Source organism: Corvus moneduloides, chromosome 1, assembly GCF_009650955.1.
Source record: "Corvus moneduloides isolate bCorMon1 chromosome 1, bCorMon1.pri, whole genome shotgun sequence".
Classification (NCBI taxonomy): Eukaryota; Metazoa; Chordata; class Aves; order Passeriformes; family Corvidae; genus Corvus; species Corvus moneduloides.
Genome location: NC_045476.1, coordinates 94,832,501 through 94,850,260, shown reverse-complemented (window position 1 = coordinate 94,850,260; position 17,760 = coordinate 94,832,501). Strand labels below are relative to the sequence as shown.

Genomic DNA, 17,760 nt, shown 5'->3' with positions numbered 1-17,760 from the left:
CTCATTTCATTGAGCATTCAGAACCACCAACACAAACCCACTCTAACTTCTGCTTGCTTAGGGGAGATAATTTTGCTACATTTGCTAAATCCTCCTAGATGTTGACTGAAATACTTCTTACCAAGGTCTGGTCCAATGAAAAGCACACTGCAACCATCTCCACAATATTCAGCCCCCACCTGAGATGTGAGGGCTCTCTGTGCCCTCTTGCTGAGGCCAGAAGACTCTGGCATCTTGTCTGTAGCCTTCAATTTGTTCTCACTGATTCCAGTACCACTGTATCCTTTTGTACCCATCCTAAGGGTACCAAATGCTACCTGAAGGAGCCCTAAGGCTACTTGATGTAAGGAAAAGAGCATGTGTTGCCAAGGAGAATTGCTGGTTATTTCTATGTCCACTGCTGCTTCAATATAGATAATGACAACAGGAGTCACAGGCCACAAAAGCTGGTGATGCTCACCCCAGTAAGAGTCCAGCCCCTCAAAGCCTGAGGAACACAAACTCCTTTTGACACAGATAGAGGTGCAATACCAGCAGAACCACGGATTACCCCATATACTCCAGTCAGGATTTCATTAGATCCCAACAAGAGGTGATGCCCTCACTGCCACACACAGAATTTGTGATTGTCTGAAGGCAGCAAGGCCCAGAATAGCTCCTTTTCATGAGCCATGCCTCATTTATGTTGCACTTACATTTTTGCTCACTTCAAAAAAGGAGTCTTGGAAATTAATCAAACTCTTAAAACAGGCCGGATAATATGCTTAAGGCAAATCCACTGAGCAGTCAGTGTTCTTTCTTATCTTCTCTCTTTGTACATACACACTGTCCTTCCCTCCTTATAGTGACACAGGTCATAATCAATCCCCTTCTTCTTTTCATGTAGTTTAATACACAACTTCTCTAAAAGTAAGCCTTTCTAGCTTGCACACTCAGCTAAATGTTCCCTTCCCAGCCTTCAAACTCACTGCTGCATTTGGGCTTCATTTAGTCCAGTGCTTGAAGTGTTGCTGCTAATACAATCTCTGCACTTTTCTTTGCTGGGTTTGCCTGTATATCAAAAAGGGATCTTGTCGCTGTCATTAAGGCTTTCCTTTGTTTATTTTTACCCTACATTTCTGATTTGGGTGTGGATGTTATTTTCCTTTTTGTTACCCAGATTACCTTCTCTCCCAGTGTCCTTCTGCAGCAGGGAGCGCTCTTTGATGGAGTCTGAATTTTCACATCTGCCTTAGTGCTCCCCTTTACTGGGACCTTGTGAGTCTAAACATAGATAGCTTATGATGTCCAAACATATAAGAAGTTGTGACTGTAGAAGAGAACACTAAGAATGTGTAAGAAATAGGTAACAAAGTGCTGATCATTCTTCAGGAAGTCCATATCCCAGTGTACTAGATCTTCAGCCTCATCATTGGAGAGTCATACTTTGAAAGGTACAAAGAGCAGTAAACCCTGCTACTTTCTAATAGTGTTAATCTCCTTTACCAGTAAATACTTTTCAAAGTTAAACCACTCATATAAACATCTCATTTCCTTCCCACCTAGAAAAAATATGTTCGGAAGTCAAAGCAAGAAGTTACGAGCTTACAGAATCCACTTGCATATTCAAATATCCACTTGTGGTGTGACATAAGCATAAATTATATAATACTGCTGAGAGGTATTTGAAAATATGAATATTAATCCTTTACATACCGTGATGTAAGGTCCCCTCTCAGATTAACTAATATCAAGTAATCACAATTTTCTGAATACCCTGATTACATCTGGAAAGATTTATAGGACATTATCAAATAATAAGCAATTCAAACATCATTATGTGTGCCAACTAAGTCACTCCCATCATAGGAAAGTAAAATACCTAAAGATGGTGCAAGTTAGCTTTGCATGGAGGATATGGATTTGGAGAAGTAACTATTTACATTAAGCAAAATTGGTTGGCAAGAAACTTCTTAGAGTTCTTAAGACCAGTCTTAAACTTACTAGTTTCTATTAACCTGTCTACCAGTGTCTTTCTGTAAAGAAATGATAAAAATTTTCTAACAATAATAGAGTTTCTACTGAAATTTTATTTTCCTCTGAGAAAATTAAATGGTTGTCACATCCCATAGTAAAAAAAAAAAAAATAAAAATTGCAATTGACTGCTTCATGTTGCTTTGTTTTCACACTTTGCAGTGTTTTGGCTTCTAAAAAGATGTAGAATTTCCAGACTATATTATTTTGGATGCTAAATGTGCTTTGTCCCACATGCTTGTAATCTGAACACATTTGAGATAATTTCTCTGGACACAAGGATTCACTCTTGGTTTTCAGGCTATGGTGTGCTGTCCATTCTTGAAAGAGAATTCCCCAGGGTGACTGGTGAGGTTAAAATAATTTAGAGCCTTTTTTGCCAGAGAAGAAATTCTACTTTCCATCTAGTTTAACATTCTAATAGTTATCTTTGGGGGCTTGATTCAAACTTGCTGAAGTCCATCAGGCTCTTTCCACTGCTCACAGAGCCAATAGCATCAAATTTTCATTTGGCTTTGGTCACTACTGCCTGATTTTCAATATACTTTCTTTATCATTATACTCACAGCTAGTTTTATTTAGATCAGAACTGTTGATACTGGGATTATTTAGATTTTTTTTTTTTATTAACCTGCACAGCCATTGCTCCCCATAATTAATGCAGTACATCTGGGAGGTGTTCCAGACAGACCTATGTGAAGGCAGTCTAGTCCATGTACAAAGAGGTATCTTGCCGTTTTACAAGAAGAGGTTTCTTTCTTTCTTGACTTTGCTATGAGGTCGATAATTTTCCGTAAGTTTATGTGAGGAAAAAGTTGTTGAAACGATATCCAGGGCCTCTTTTTAACAATAATTTTCTTTTGCTATATCTTGCCAAGATTATTTAAGCCTCCCAGTGCATATTTATGGGAAGCCTGGACAATGATGGAAAGAGGATTCATTTTTTTGAGATCTCGTTCAAGAGTCTCAGTATTTCACTGCTTTATTAAAAAGGAGAATTTTTACCCTGCTGTAGCTTTTGGATTCCTGTGAGAAATCTGTTTTCACAGGTTCCTCCAAGGTCCATAGTACTCATATTTACATCCAACAGGCAGTCATGGCACACACCTTTGCAGTGGTGGATACACTCCAGACCCTTTGCCACCTGTTGGCCCCTCACCTGAGCCCTGCCAGGCTCTGGAGGAGCTTTGTGCTCCCGGTACCAGGGATAAGATTTGAAACCACTGCTGTTAAGCAAATGCAGATCTCTTCCAAGACAGGCTTGGCTAATGCTGCCTTCAGATGGAACAAGTAGAATGTTTACTGGAGGCTATGACATGGCTTTGACTCACCTTTGCCTTCAAGGTAGTCCAGTTTTAAGTGCCGTGGATTTCACTGACAGTTGATTTGCTTTGTTGCTGGTCACCTGCTGTTCTTCTTGTATTAAGTACGGAACAAAGAAAGGAAAATGCACGCGAAAGTCAAGACCAGTCATTTTGCCTGTTGTCTAGGCAGAAAATCTCACCAAGAGAGGGCTACAAACTTACTTGCAAGATTTTGGCATATGCTTAAAGCATTTCTGCTCATATAACACCAATAACAGAACAGAATATGCCCAGGGATATGCCCTGGGATACTGAAAGAGTCTCACCCTCCCCAGTGCTGGTACACATCTTCTGTACATTGACATGCGCCATGGTGTTTTCCAGCCACATAGCAAATTACAGGCTCTGGAACTGGCTCAAGCAAGACAGTGGGAAAGAGGTTGGTGCTGGAGAGAACTGGACTCTCAATCCTGGAAACTGAGAATCAGTATTTTTGAGCAGAATACCTCCTTAGATGGGTGAGTCCTGCTCCTACTCAAAATTCACTCAGGAGAAGCTGTGGGGAGGCCCCCACTGGCATGACACTTCACACAGGCTGTGCTCCTTTTGGGATTTCCCAGCAGAGGCCTGTCTCATCAGACAGATACCAGTACAGGCATCATTCTTCATTTCCTACAAAGAAACTTGCAAGAGGTGAAGCTTTGAGAATAGCCCTCTCCCTTTTCCAAACTGCATTCCCATCAGAAAACTTGGAGAAGTTATAATAGGAAAAATTTTTTCTTTTTTTTTTTCTTTAGTTGTGTGTTCTTGAACTGTTCTGAAGGGTTTATAAACCAGGGCATGCAGCTGTGCAATGGATAATCTGCATACTTACTTGTTCCCTGACTATAGGCCAGAGGCTTCTCTGTGACAACATATGAGTTCTGACTGGGCACCAGGTCTGAAAAATATATGTACGCACTGTCATTGCACATCTGGAATTTAGAACTGCTAATGGATATGCTGTGATAGAAAAGAAAAGTGTCTGGCCAATAAACTTGGTTTATATATTTATTTTAAAAAGCATTACCACATTTCTGGCTAGTAGCCTTTCATCCTCTAGACTTTACACCAGTGCATCTGGAATGCTAAGCAGCTCTTTCAGGGATGCAGCCATATCCCAAAACGCACTCTTTTTACTTGAAAGAACTTTGAAAACTAATTAAAAAGGAGGAAGGCTTACATACCTAGCCTTGTGTATCAGCTCCTACAATCTCAGAAACCAAAGGTGAAAATTCTCTCTCAGACTCTCTGTCAACCTACTTTTATTTTGCAGGGTGCTGCTATGAACATGTGCAGCTGTCTTTGAATAATGTATTTTGATCCCATTATGTGTGCAACTCAAAAGAGCAATTGTGAGAAGCTTTTTTTCAGGACTAGCAGGGGAAGTCTGAGCATTTGGAGTTCCTACATGTCACTTTGACCTCCCTTGTCACCATAGCCATCGAACCCGTGGGCAGAGCAGGTGCCAGAGCCCATGTGGTGCAGCTCACCTTCTGTAGGGGCAGGAACGCCCTGTTTGTCGTCAACTCAGCCTCTCTCAAGTGCTGGGAAATAGTAAAAGAAAGAATCAGAGATCAGCAAAGAGAGAAAACTGCAAGACCACTGCCTGTCCAGGCATGCTTATAGGCAGCCACCAGAAAATTACCTTCCGTGGTGATGCATGAAATGTATTTCAGCCAACTGAAAGGCAAGCTTTGTTTACAGGCCACCTTTACAGCTCTGAAGCTCTGGCAAGGACAGTGTTTCATGTCTTGATGCAGAGGCACTGTGAAAAGCTTCCCCACATACAGGTTGTCTTTCATCTTACTGATGTTTGCTTCTATAAATCTCATACCTTTACGCTATGTGCTCTGGGCACAAAGTATTTTGGAGCACCAGCTCCGCAAGCTGGCAGCAGCAATAAGTGCCACGTATGTTTAGTGAGGATTTGTAGGGCTGGATTACTGAAAGCCTGAAGAACCAGAGGCCCATTTTCACTTTCTTCACTCAAGATTAGGAATTAGGCTCAAACTGTGGAACTAGGTGTTAAAGATCAGCTTTTTATGATCAGGCCACCCAGATGGCTTAATGGCAGCTGTTTCGATGTCCACATGATGGCATTGCAGGTACATAGAGGATATGAGAAAAACAATTCATGATCCCCTTTCCCATCTGTCTTCCACCCAGGCTCCCATGATTGGCTTCATCAACAAAACCAGAACCAGCCCAGTCAGTGCTTTATAAAGCTTTATTGCAAGATGTGTTTACATAACGCTGTAGAGGTGAGCTTTTTAACTACTTATATAAAGAAATTTTGGACACTGGTCTGCGGTCAGTTTTCCATATTGACCCTGCATGGCACAGAAAAAAAAAACAAACAATAGGGTGTGAGATGGGATCTTTCCAGACAGTAAAGTGGGAAGGGGGGGGGGGAAGAAGAGGCAGATAAAAACAAAATCCCCCCCTAGTTCATACTAAAAGTGACACAACTTCTGAAGGATCAATACAAACGGCAGGTGAGCTTTGTGTGTAATAAAATCTTAAAAGAGTAATTTAAGTTCTTTATGAAATAAAACAGAAACAAAAATGCATTTTCATGGACAATTAAATTTAACATAGAATGAATTCACCTAAAATGAGAAAACAACAAACAAAACCAAAAACTCAATCAAAAGGACCTGTAGATAATATCTCTGACCATGCATGGCTTGTTTTTTAAATTACAATTCACAGAATAACACTGCTGGAGGGCCTATTTTACACTATGCTACACAGAACATGGAAAAACATGAGTAGTGACATTTACACAATTTTACAGTATTTCTCCTTCGTCTAAGAAACACGTCCTTTTCTACTTTACATTTTTTTACAATTCCCAGCTCACAAAAAAAGGACACTATATGCGCAAAGACAGTCTTTAAAAAGGAGAAATGCATCCAATGCTACAAATAAACCTTTTCTTTCACAGAAGCCTCTGTATTAGATAGTGATTAAACAAAATATATCTCTATCTGCCACTCAATGTGAAATGGACTAATTAGAAATATTTTTCTTTTTTTTTTGGCATAAACATCAAACTATGCATCTCTGAAACTCCTTGCATTACTTGCTATGTAACTATTAAACTGCTTGCCAAAGACTTCTTGGGGTCACATCTGAGATGCCACTTGAGCCAGTTGCTGCTCCAGTTGAAGCAAAGGAATGTAGGCCCTTACATGCTGTTCAAGTGTTTGTGAATGATTTTCAGTGGTTGCCTACAACCAAACATTTTCTCTGTCAAAAACAGTTTATTTTCTTTCAAAGCCCCTAAGTACCTGGCAGTTTTTCCTCCACAGGAACATCAACAGTGGTATCCCTCCCAGCTTAGACAAGTGTTTCTTGCTTCCTGCTGCTGGAAGCACAGAGCTGCCATCTGACTGTGTCCCAGGGTCAGGCTCCCCACCAGTGCACACACAGCCTGCCTTGAAGGTAATGGGAGGACTGGGATATGTGCAGTGAGCTACAGAGTGAAAAGGAGAGAGGAATATGTTCCTACTTCTCCCTAACACCACATCCCTGTGCATCCTTTGGATAGAGGCAGGCAGTGCATGTGCCTGAGCTGCAGTGGAAGGTTGAAGGATGAAGGATGTGAAACTGGTGGCTGCTACCTTGTTCCCATTTCACCTCTGTGAAATCAAAGCATTGCAATAACCACAGCTGCACAGTGAAGTTGAACCCAGACCACTGCCATCAGCCACATGGTTTCCAAAGCATTTCAGACAGCCTCTGCTGTTGTTACATCCCCAGAGAGGCTGCTGCAGGGCAGGTGCCTGAGAAAAGGAACCATTTACTGCACCTACAGTGGCATCGTGCCCCTTGGGGTTGCAGTGGTTGTTGAAGTCCTCAAATGTTAACATCTCAATAGCTTTTAGTGTTGGCCAGGGTACATTTAGAGCACAGAACACCAGTGATTTAAAGTGCTGGCCTGCTGAACCTTACAGGAGGTCCTTGCTGTTCACTCACATCAAGACTCTGACTCCAAATTTCTGTTAAATTAGGACATTAACTCTTATCTTGATATTCACATGTGCTTATCTATTATGCTAAAGCCAAAGTCTTGTCTATCTACAAAACTGATGCCTTATTTTGCTGACAGAATCAACCACTGCAGAGATTTACCGAAAAAGGGTGTCAAAAGAGAAAAAGAAATGTATTTTTAAAACCAAGTTTGACGCTTCTTCCAGTATTTGAGGGAGAAAGAAAGACCCTCATTAAACCACCATTTTTTTGGTTGATTTTGGACTATGGACAAGGAGCTATCTATCAAACAGAAGGGTCACACATAGCAGCCAAGGGGCTATAAAACATCTGGAATCCATGAGCCTGGTGTCTGGCCTGACTGACAAGTGAAGAGTGATGAATTTAACTTTTGTGAGGTATCTTTTAGTCTCGAGTGTGGCACACAAGCATTCCCTGGGGGTTTCTTCACTGCAGCCACACAACTGCTACAGAGCATTATCTCCACTTGGGAATGGGATTATAGAAAGGATTTGCATGCAGTCTGCTTTTAAACATAAGTGAGATGAAAGAAAATTTGGATAGCTTCCCTCTGGAGGCTATTTCATGTGCTAAAGTTTACCTCAGCATTATCATGGCAAACAAACAGATACAGTGCTCTGGGCACTGCATTTGCAGCTGACTGGTTTTATGGGAAAGGGAAGAGAGGTATTTATTCTGGCTGCAAGTGTTTAAAAGCAGCCTTCATGGATCTGTAAGTGAGAAATGGGAACATGTGTTACTACATTGTGTATCCAAGATTTTTATATTTGTCAGAAACCAATCCATATCTCACTCAAAACAAGTGTTACATCTTTATGGTGGGCTCTTCTGATGATGAAAGGGCAGGCAGCAGCTCAAAACCTGAAGGTTACAGCCTCACAAGACAGACAGAGAGAGGCATACAGATATAATGAATTCCTCCATTTCATCTGGAATCCACTAGTTAGATGAAGGGGAACAAAAGTTATTGCCACAGTCAGGACATGCTGGCAGACTCTGGAGGAAATACTGCCACCTTACAGATTAGTCAGTCATTTTTATCAGGAACCAAAGTGGAAATCTCTCCCATAATTACTGCACTACACTGTGTCTGATGATCTTGTTGCAATGAGCACTGAATTTATCTGACTGTACACTACCGCACAAACAAGACCAAGTTACTCTTCAGAGAAGTTGGTATCAGTTTTACAGATAGAGAACACAAACAGAAAAACAAACGACACAGAAAAACGAAAAAGGAAGAATATGCTTCACATGTAAAACACTTGCATCCAGAGAATCTGAAAGAAACCACCTTGTTTTTCCACTGAACTGACTCTAACCTATATTATTCCCCACATTTAATGTTCTCCTTGGTAAGGAACATATAAAGTTTTGCACAACTTGGAAAATACATATGCCCAACTATTAGTAATTCATCAGCTATGTTGTGTTTCAGAGACAGATGCTGTACTATGTTTAAATGAAACACAAATTTGTTCCCTGTCAGCAAGTGGCCACCAACAGCCAAGTGGTCACAAATTTTGCACATTCAGCATATTTTAATTGAAATATTAGTATTTAAAGACTTGTTTGATTTTTCTCCCTCCAGTTAAATATAGGGTCTCTGTCAGCATAAATGTACTTTGTTGCATTTTTGCTTTTTTTATCACTTAGCAAGTAGCACAATTAGACATGACCATTACATTCAGGGTGTCTTCCTCTTGTTTCAGACTTCAAACACCTCCACGAACCCCCATTACTTTCAGTTCTTTGTTCTAAGCATCCTTAAGCGAGATTTTAGAAGTCCATAATGGTGAGCAGCACATAAAGATCCACTTCAAAATCCAGATGCTCGTAGGTCTTGCATATTTTGCAGTGAAGTTAGTTATATGTCACTTCTGTTTCCTAACCAGCTTCTTCCTTTCCACAGCCTTCAAATACGCAACGTATTGTATTGATCACCCAAACACTGCCTTCTGTCTACTTGTAAAATAGGCTTTTTAACAAATTGAGGGGAAAACCACATCAAACTCAAGGCTATTCTTAAGAACCGTTGCTCATTAGTGACTTCTTATTCCACGGGAGATCCAAGGCATCGGCAGATAAAGGATGAAATGTTACAATCAATAGGGTGGACAGCATAGATAGGATGTTCAGCCACAGGTCTCACTGCAGCGTTGTCAGCTACCTGGCTCTGTCATCACTTGGATGCTGTGCTCAATGTGATGTGATGGATGACCAAGGTTTCAAAGGTTTATTGTGTTTGGTTCAACTCTCCTGAACTATCTTCAGCAATTATCCTGTCCTTAAAGAGAGCAGAGTAGAACAACTTGAAGTACCTGACCTAGCCTGGGTGCCAGCAGCAACGTAGCTATGGCATTAGGACCCCAGCATAGACTATTATTAAACTCTATTTTCCAGCTATGCTTTGCAGCCACAATCAAACCCTGTTACCATGACTAAACTGCTGCAGTTCCTCAGTTAACCACCTTGAAGAAAGTGCCAGCTGCTACTGCTGTGCAGACATACCCTTAATCTTAGAGGCTAAGGCAATGGAAAGAGACAATCTTGTGCATCCTTGAGGATCAACTGGCCATATACAGACTTTGGCTTAAAAAGTTCCCTTTTATGTTATTGTTGTTTGCAGTTCTCTTCAAAATACTTCAGCACTGGCTGAGGTGACTGTGTTCAGTTCATCTTCACTGCTGTATATGTCCTCAACTTAAAGGCAGATGAGTTGACTAAAGGTTCTTCAAACATGCTGAGGGCAGTTATAAAAGTCTGTTATAAAACAGTGAGATAAGAGCGAATATATTGGAGTTGTTTACTGTGGTGCCCACTCCACTTGTAGCAAGGATAATCACAAAAAACCGGTGAAGAACAGCAAAAACACAGCAGGCTTTTTAGCAGGGCTATTTCATATTTGGATTCATAAAATTGAAGTAAAATCACCACCACATTATCTTGCAGCAGAGAAAAGCAGCATGAAGGGCACAGGCAAGTGAACAAAACTTCTTGATCTTAGCATCCAAATGCATTTATCAAGTATGTAAAATTGTTGACATAGATCTCTCTGAAACTGTACAAATGCAGAGTACAACCATAGCTCAGCAAGAGGGAGGAGTTGTGTTCTCTCCGCTGTGTGCATGCTGCTATGTACAGTATGAGTGTGCATTGATGCGCATGAATTCAGGATCCTAAACTCTCCACTTGTACTGCAGGCCATGGCCTGCCCCACAGGGTCAATCACACTGAACAACACTGAGTTCCTGCAAAAAAGACATTCTCTTCCTCCTGTCCAGATGGAACAGTAAGGCCCCACAGTGAAAATCATGGTCCAGCTGGCTTCAGCAAAAGCATGATTTCACACCATGACTGTATATGTACAGATACATGCACACATGTCCACACATTCATTCTGTACATATACAAAGGTACACACACATTTTTGCATTCTTTGGTGGCAAAATAATTAAAAAACCCAACAAACCACAGACTGTGCATCTTTGCTTAATGAATCTGCTTGAGGAAAATTTGGGTTGCTGTAACAGGACTTATTTTGCCTCTTTAAGGACTGTTCCTTGCAATGACAAAATGCCATACATTTACAATGACTAAAACAGGGCACAAGGAAAGCCAACATAAACACAGCTCACATAATGACAGATAACTCAGAGCCCCCTCCTACCCATATCAACACACCATGAGAAGAAGAAGCCATGTGCTTTCACCTAGGAACACGCAAACGCTTCCTCAGTTACCGTCTGGATGTCATGCTGAGCTGTGGCACATCCTTCTTCTGCCCTGGATGTGGGGTTTTGCTTTGTGTTGCTTATTAAAATTGAACTCACAGAGGACAGGATGTTGGGAGCAGCAGAGGAGGCTGGCAGTCCAATGCCACACTGAAGGGTTGCCAGCCTGTGTGCTTCAGATGAACGGCTCTTCTGATCGCCACCTCTGGGATGTCAAACCTGCATCTCAGAAGTGCTGATGAGGCCCAGTGCTTTGGCTTCTTCTGGTGTTAGCCCACTCTTTAGTGTCCTTCTCACTGCACAGTCATGAATTCCAAAAGCAGGCAAAACCAAAAAACAAAAAAAAAACCCAAACCAAAACAAAATAAAACAAAAAACAACAAAGAAAATGCAAACAATTAGAATCAATAATTACACAAGACTCTCAGCTACAAAAACCCTGTTAAGATGCAAGCTCAATCAAATCAAAAGTTGCTACCTACTCAGGGCCTCATGTTCAGAAACACTGAGTAATGACCTGGGGCAAATTCATAGGAGTGTCAAGTACTCAGCAACTCCAAATAGTCAGGCAAAAAGACATTTGTCTTTTGACATTTAGTCAATAAAAAGTTTTAAGGAAAAATACCCCAGCTTTTCAAGACTTTTTTTTTCTCTGAAATTGTATCAGTTGATTTTCAGTCCATAGAAAGTATCATCTGCCCTATTATTTTATAATTTAATAAGAATTTTTTAAAAGAGCTTTGGGATCTTTATGGGGATCCTTTGAATTTATCACTATTAAATTCTTTGAGCCCCTTTAAATGTGTCAAACCCTCCCCCCCAAAGTTAAAACACTATAAACATGACTACTTTATAGTTGTTTCAAATCATTAAAACTACTGTTTTCATACATGCTCCCCTTTCTTTTGTAACGTTCCCCCATCCTAGCACCTCTGTGTCATCTTTGCCATTGGCAGTCTGCAGCATTTTAGCTGAATTTAAGTGATAAATCTAAGCCAAAATCTTGTTTCTTAATTTTCCATAGAGTGTTCTGAACACTAGCCCTGACACGACTTTTAAAATTTGTGATTGCCTTTTTTATTCAGAAACAAGTGACAGTGTGACTGCACACACCGAGCATCAGTGTCCTCCTAGTTTTACTGGTGCTATGATTCTCAGGTGGATGGGCTTTAATTGAAGACACAAGCGGTGTGTTCACACGTTGATGTTCCTCAAGTACAAAATGCACATTGAGAAGTTCAAGCTGCATGCAAAGCATAAACAGTGACTTAATGTTGAACAGAATATATTTGGAGCCCTGAAATAGTCAACTCTAGAGGAAACTAATCTTGGAGAAACCAATTGCAAATAGTGGTCAAGGAGTTCTTGCCTCATTTAGCACAATTAAGATCCTAATTTATTGAGATATTCAGTCCATGTAACTGAAACTGGGTGGTCACACTCAAGGGTTGAGCAGGAATGAGAGGAGGGAATAGACTGGCACAGAAACAAGGGGATAAGATAAAGGAAGAATATGGTATATCTGAACACTCAATACCATGCAGGTCGAATGGGATCTATGTCTGATAGTCCAACCACTTTCACCAGTTACTGAGGTTAATCAAATGAGCTGGGAATGCCACGTGTGTAGTTGCTCCCTTATCAAACCCTTACTTGAAAACTTTTTTTTTCAAGGCTCACTCCTTTCTCCTAGATTATTTGTACTATTAAACACCACCAGGGGTATGCATGACAGCCTTTTAGGATACCCCATTTTCCCTACAATACTGATTAGCAACATCTCCCATGTTTAACAATATTTAGCTTAAACCACTACAAGGTTAAATGAAACTGATAAAGCTAAGTTTAAGAAAGACTAAAAAAGTACTACCAGAAGAGAAATAAACTTCAGAAAACGCTCTGGTCTCCTTGGTAAAGGATACCCAAGGGGACTTTTGAGTCCATTCTCATCACTGGCACTCTTTTTGGCTTCACAAATTTGACATCCAAAATGTCCAAGGTGACAAATGTTAAATTTCTAGACATATGCTGTGGAATACTTTAGGCTCTTAAGGTCTCAGTGAATCACCCAATGCTTATTTCTGTATCAAAATGAACTATATCAGGAGTGGAAGAACAAATCCAAGAAAGCTGCAGTAGAAACATTTCTGTCATATTAAACCCAAAGATTTCCCTGTGTATTTCACCTGCTTAGCTCCCTGCACTCCTCTCCCCTGAATGCTTTTTTTCTTTATCCTCTGGAACATCAACAGCCAAACATGGACTGTAGCTTGCTTGCCCACCAGACAGCAGTATCATGCTAAAAAATACAGGGGACCAAACTTTCCCAGGGTGACTGTCCAGATGACATTACATCTTCCCACTGATGCAAAAGTGAACTGGAAAACCAAATGTGGAATGAATTTCCACGTTTTAGACACTTCTGCAGAAGTGTCAAATCAAATGTGTTCATTTATGCTCTCACACATATCTCCAATTCTCTCAGACCACACTCAATCACATTTGCAAACTGAGCCCAGTAACTACTGTAAAACAAATCTCTTTTTTCTTGTCAGACAGGAAGAGAACAAATTATTATTCCTGTTCGGAAATATTTCACAGGAACTGATGTACTCTGCTAACACTGGTTAGGTACTGGACTAAGCTAAATTCTGCTCTTATTTATGACAAGATAAATCTAGAACAACCTCCTGTAGGTCAGTGCAATTTCTACTGCACAAATAACTGAGCTGAGACTCTAACAACTGAAAGGGAAATGTGTGCCTCTGTAACTTCCACCAAGCAGAACACAGTCGTTTCAATTCCTCCATCAGCTTGAGTAAGAGAATTACTAGTTTACTAGGAAAAGCCAAATGGATTTACAATAACATATAGGTCTCTTTGAAGAAAACTACTGGAGTTTATATTCAGAAACCATAATTAAGAGTTAAAATATCATGGTAGAAACCATCTTCATGGAAAAGTAAGTTGTCTTCTTTACATTAAATAAGGTAAGTCTCTGAATCTCCAGATGCCTACCTATCAAACATACTAAAGTATTAGACTGAGATCCTTTTCTATTAACCCTTTTATGACTTTTATGAAGAAAAGAAATCCTGTTTGTATCAGGTGGCAAAGTGCCCTGTTCTGGGTTTGCTGTGTGATTCGCGCCAGAAGTCTGGAGACCAACCCCAGACTTGTATTTTTTGTGCCACTGCAAAACAAGTAGGAATGACAATACTCAATGAATTGCTGGGACATACACAGCTGTAATTAAACAAAACATCCCTCTGGTCTAACTCAGCTCTCCTTTAATACAGAGAATGACAACTTGGGTTTAAGATATTCCAGTGACTTAGGGTATTAAGGCCAGAAGTTGGGAAAAAAAGAGCTCCAAACAATGCAGAACTTTGGTGGTCATAATGAGATCGTCAAGAAAATAATAAAAAGCAAAGATGTGAAGAATCTTTTCAGTGACAGAATGATTCCCATGAAAACTGACAGCTGTTGACTTGTATAAACTAAGCGTGTGGGGCCGATTACTGCAAAGTACTGTGGCTACTGGCAAGATTAAAGCTGTCTGCCATCAATAGGCAACTGCAAGGATAACAGCTGACAGAACCATGGTCCACACTCAAATGAGGGAACTCTTAACCCTACAATGCAACAGGACAGTCTGGCACAAAGCCACTTAGTGTTTGAAGTATTATGTACTTAGGGAGATGGAAGTAGTCTGATAAAGGGTGTCTTTATATAAAAATTGTATCTAATACACACAAATTACAGTACATTTCCTCATCTGAAGATAGAGTGGATGGTGCAGCATCCAGAGTAACACAAGTTCCAGCCCCACTATTCTCTGCACTGACTTGTTGAATATGGAGGCTTGTGGGTGATGAAACCACGAGAAAGCTGAGTTATCTACAGGAGCAATAACTGCTGTGGGAGGTGGGTGAACCTTGTCTTGACATTCTGTTATACAGATGTCCTCAGTCATTTGTCTATTTCCTCATAAAGTGCTTGGTAGGGTTCCTCTACCTTAGGTCATGAACACATTTCATCATCAAAACTGAATGCAGGGAGAGATTTTCCTTCCATGTTTTATAGACAATGCAAAATTACATTTCTCAACCTAGATCTTCACTCTCCCTGCTTCACTGAACTTTGTCGTGTCTCTAACTGGACTAGACATAATATCTTGGCTTGTAAAACTCTTGGCCTGCTGCAGATCACATTAAACTGAGTTATGGAATGTATTTTGGAGGCAGTGACAATAAAAATAAGACTTTCAAACGACCTTTTAGGTTCTTCAAGCAATTTTTAAAACATTTGCTAAAGAAACATAACATAGAGAGAAAATAACTTTTACTCTTGTCACAAGCAAAGCCCGCTGAGATCCCATAACCAAGAAACTAAATGTTGTTTTTCTGGGGTTAGAGGGTGTGATATTCTTTGTTAATCATGAAATCTAGAACTCTATTTTATATCCTGGCAAAATGCAGTGTGCTTATGATGAACTCAATGAATTTGACTCTGCCTGTTGGGTCAAAATCTACAGATACACATAGCCCTCACACTACACTGGAAAAGTTTTAAAAAAGAGTAATTCCCTAAGCATAGCTTTGTCAGAGAATATAATTATCTAGGCTTTGGTTGTTTTCTTAAAGAGCAAATAACACTTCTAATTTCCTCGCTCCCTACCTTTTTTTTTTTTTTTTTAAAGATTCAACAAACAGTAAAGATCAGCCAGACTGGCTCCATTTATTCCTACATTTGCAATAGCATTTGGCATGTGTATCTACATTTATGTGAGTCACTTGTAAGGCAGAACAGATATGACCATTCCCCTGCTCAGGCAGTCACAGAATGAGTGCCATTCCTGCTACAAAGACGTGGCAGCCACAGAACTTTCCCTCGGTCCCAGCTACAAAGGTAATGCAGCTGCAAGTTGCTGATTTGGAACAAAGAAAATTCCCATGTGGCTGTAAATTACACAGTGAGGACAGCAGGAAGGGCAAATTAGAAGAGACAATGCAGGCCAGCTCCATCATCTCCTTTCATTTAATGTATCTTAGGGGTTTTTTTTCTGTTACCTATCCATATCCAGCTTGCACACTTGGTCTATGTTCTCATACATTTACATTTAACACATTGTCTTGGGCTTTACTACAGCAAGTCCAGCAGTGGCAATTTGCAACTCCAAAGTTCAACCCAGACACTCTTGCTCATATTTTCTTGTTTTAATACTTGTCATATTTTTATGCCACCGTATATAGGTTATATAGGTTCATTATACACATATCATTGCTTAATACCAGTAGGTCTAAATGCTTAATAGAAATACTATAACAGTATGTGTAGAGATTTTCTTATGGAGATTTGTGGGTGAATTTTTGGACTATATCACACACTTCTCTGAAGAAGTAGAGACAACTGAAATGTGGTCTTTGTCTGGGTCAGCCACACAGAAAGCTCCTGGAACCAACACATTATTATGTATTATTCTGCAGCTTTGCTTTGAGTCCTGTCAACACTTCATAGATGGCAGAAGTCTTTCCTAACAAGAAATTTTGTAGTTCACAACCACCTCTGGGTATGACTTGTGGTGGCTGTGACATAAAGAGGAGTCTAGCAGTGGGAAAGGGCAAACTGGCACTTCATAAGGAAAGCTAAACTTGTTTTTCATCTCCAGGTGGCTTATGTTATAGGGAACAAAAAGTAACATTGCCTTAGAGAACCTGGGCTGCATGAAGAGCATACGGGCTTTCAAAGTAATATTTAACATGTAGTTGAAACTGTTGAAGTTTCCAACTTTATGTATTTCACAGATCATCATTTCCACAGTCCCAACAGTAGAGCAGAAAAGAAGATTTAACTCCTTCTTCGAATGCCTTCTATGACAATCCCCTTGATATTCAGGACTTACGTGAATTCCACTATAAAGAGTTACTAATAAAAGCAATTCTGCTGCCACCCCTTTCATAATTTCTCTCACTTGACTTCACCAGTCAGAAGTGATTCCACAAATAACAGGTAAAGCATCAAGTGCATAAAGCTCACCAACAACCACGTCTGCATGACTGAGTATATAGTGAGTCATGACTGAGTCACTATACACTATGTTCAAGACCAGACCATACATTAACAATGCACAGGTTGGAAAAAGACAGGAGATGGGATACAAAAAGTAAACCATCTAATGTAAGTGTTTAAGGCCTGCAGCCTTTACATTTCATTTGGAATTTAAAAATGACCCACTAAGGGGGTTTATCAGGCTCTGAACACAGAGATGTCTCTCGGGGAGTGACTTGGCAGAGGACTGTGGCGAAGTTTGAGCACCTGGGCTCTGCGGAATGCAAATTAATTTTCCCCGTTAGGAATCCACTCTGGGGAATAAAACCATAAAAAGCATCATATCAGGTGAAAAATAATTGTGATGAAAACAATGTTGTAATTACACTAATCAGGTGGTGTTATTCTGCCTAGAGAAAGCGAAAGCCATATATATACTTATATAAATTATTTCTTGGCCATAGTGCTGGGGCAAGATAAATCCAAAATAGCTTTTTGTGAAACGTTTTCGTTCTTCTTCTAGGAGAGACTTCCCTGCAAACACTTCTGATACTCGTGTCCAAGCAAACCCCTGCCTTCCCAGCTCCTCCTGCTAATC

At 40.2% G+C, this 17,760-nt stretch overlaps 1 protein-coding gene across 14 annotated transcripts in view; it reads right to left on the bottom strand.

The window, feature by feature from the left end:
* Positions 1–5,569: 5,569 nt before the first annotated feature.
* FHOD3 (formin homology 2 domain containing 3) overlaps positions 5,570–17,760 on the bottom strand; it is a 377,817-nt gene continuing 365,626 nt past the window's right edge. For 13 of the 14 annotated variants that reach the window (XM_032118819.1, XM_032118873.1, XM_032118846.1 and 10 more), the window contains one exon: positions 5,570–11,407. In XM_032118819.1, coding sequence (XP_031974710.1) covers positions 11,338–11,407 — 70 coding nt within the window. In that variant the 3' untranslated portion in view covers positions 5,570–11,337. The remainder of the gene's footprint in view (positions 11,408–17,760) is intronic. The other variant, XM_032118854.1, reaches the window with a different exon arrangement.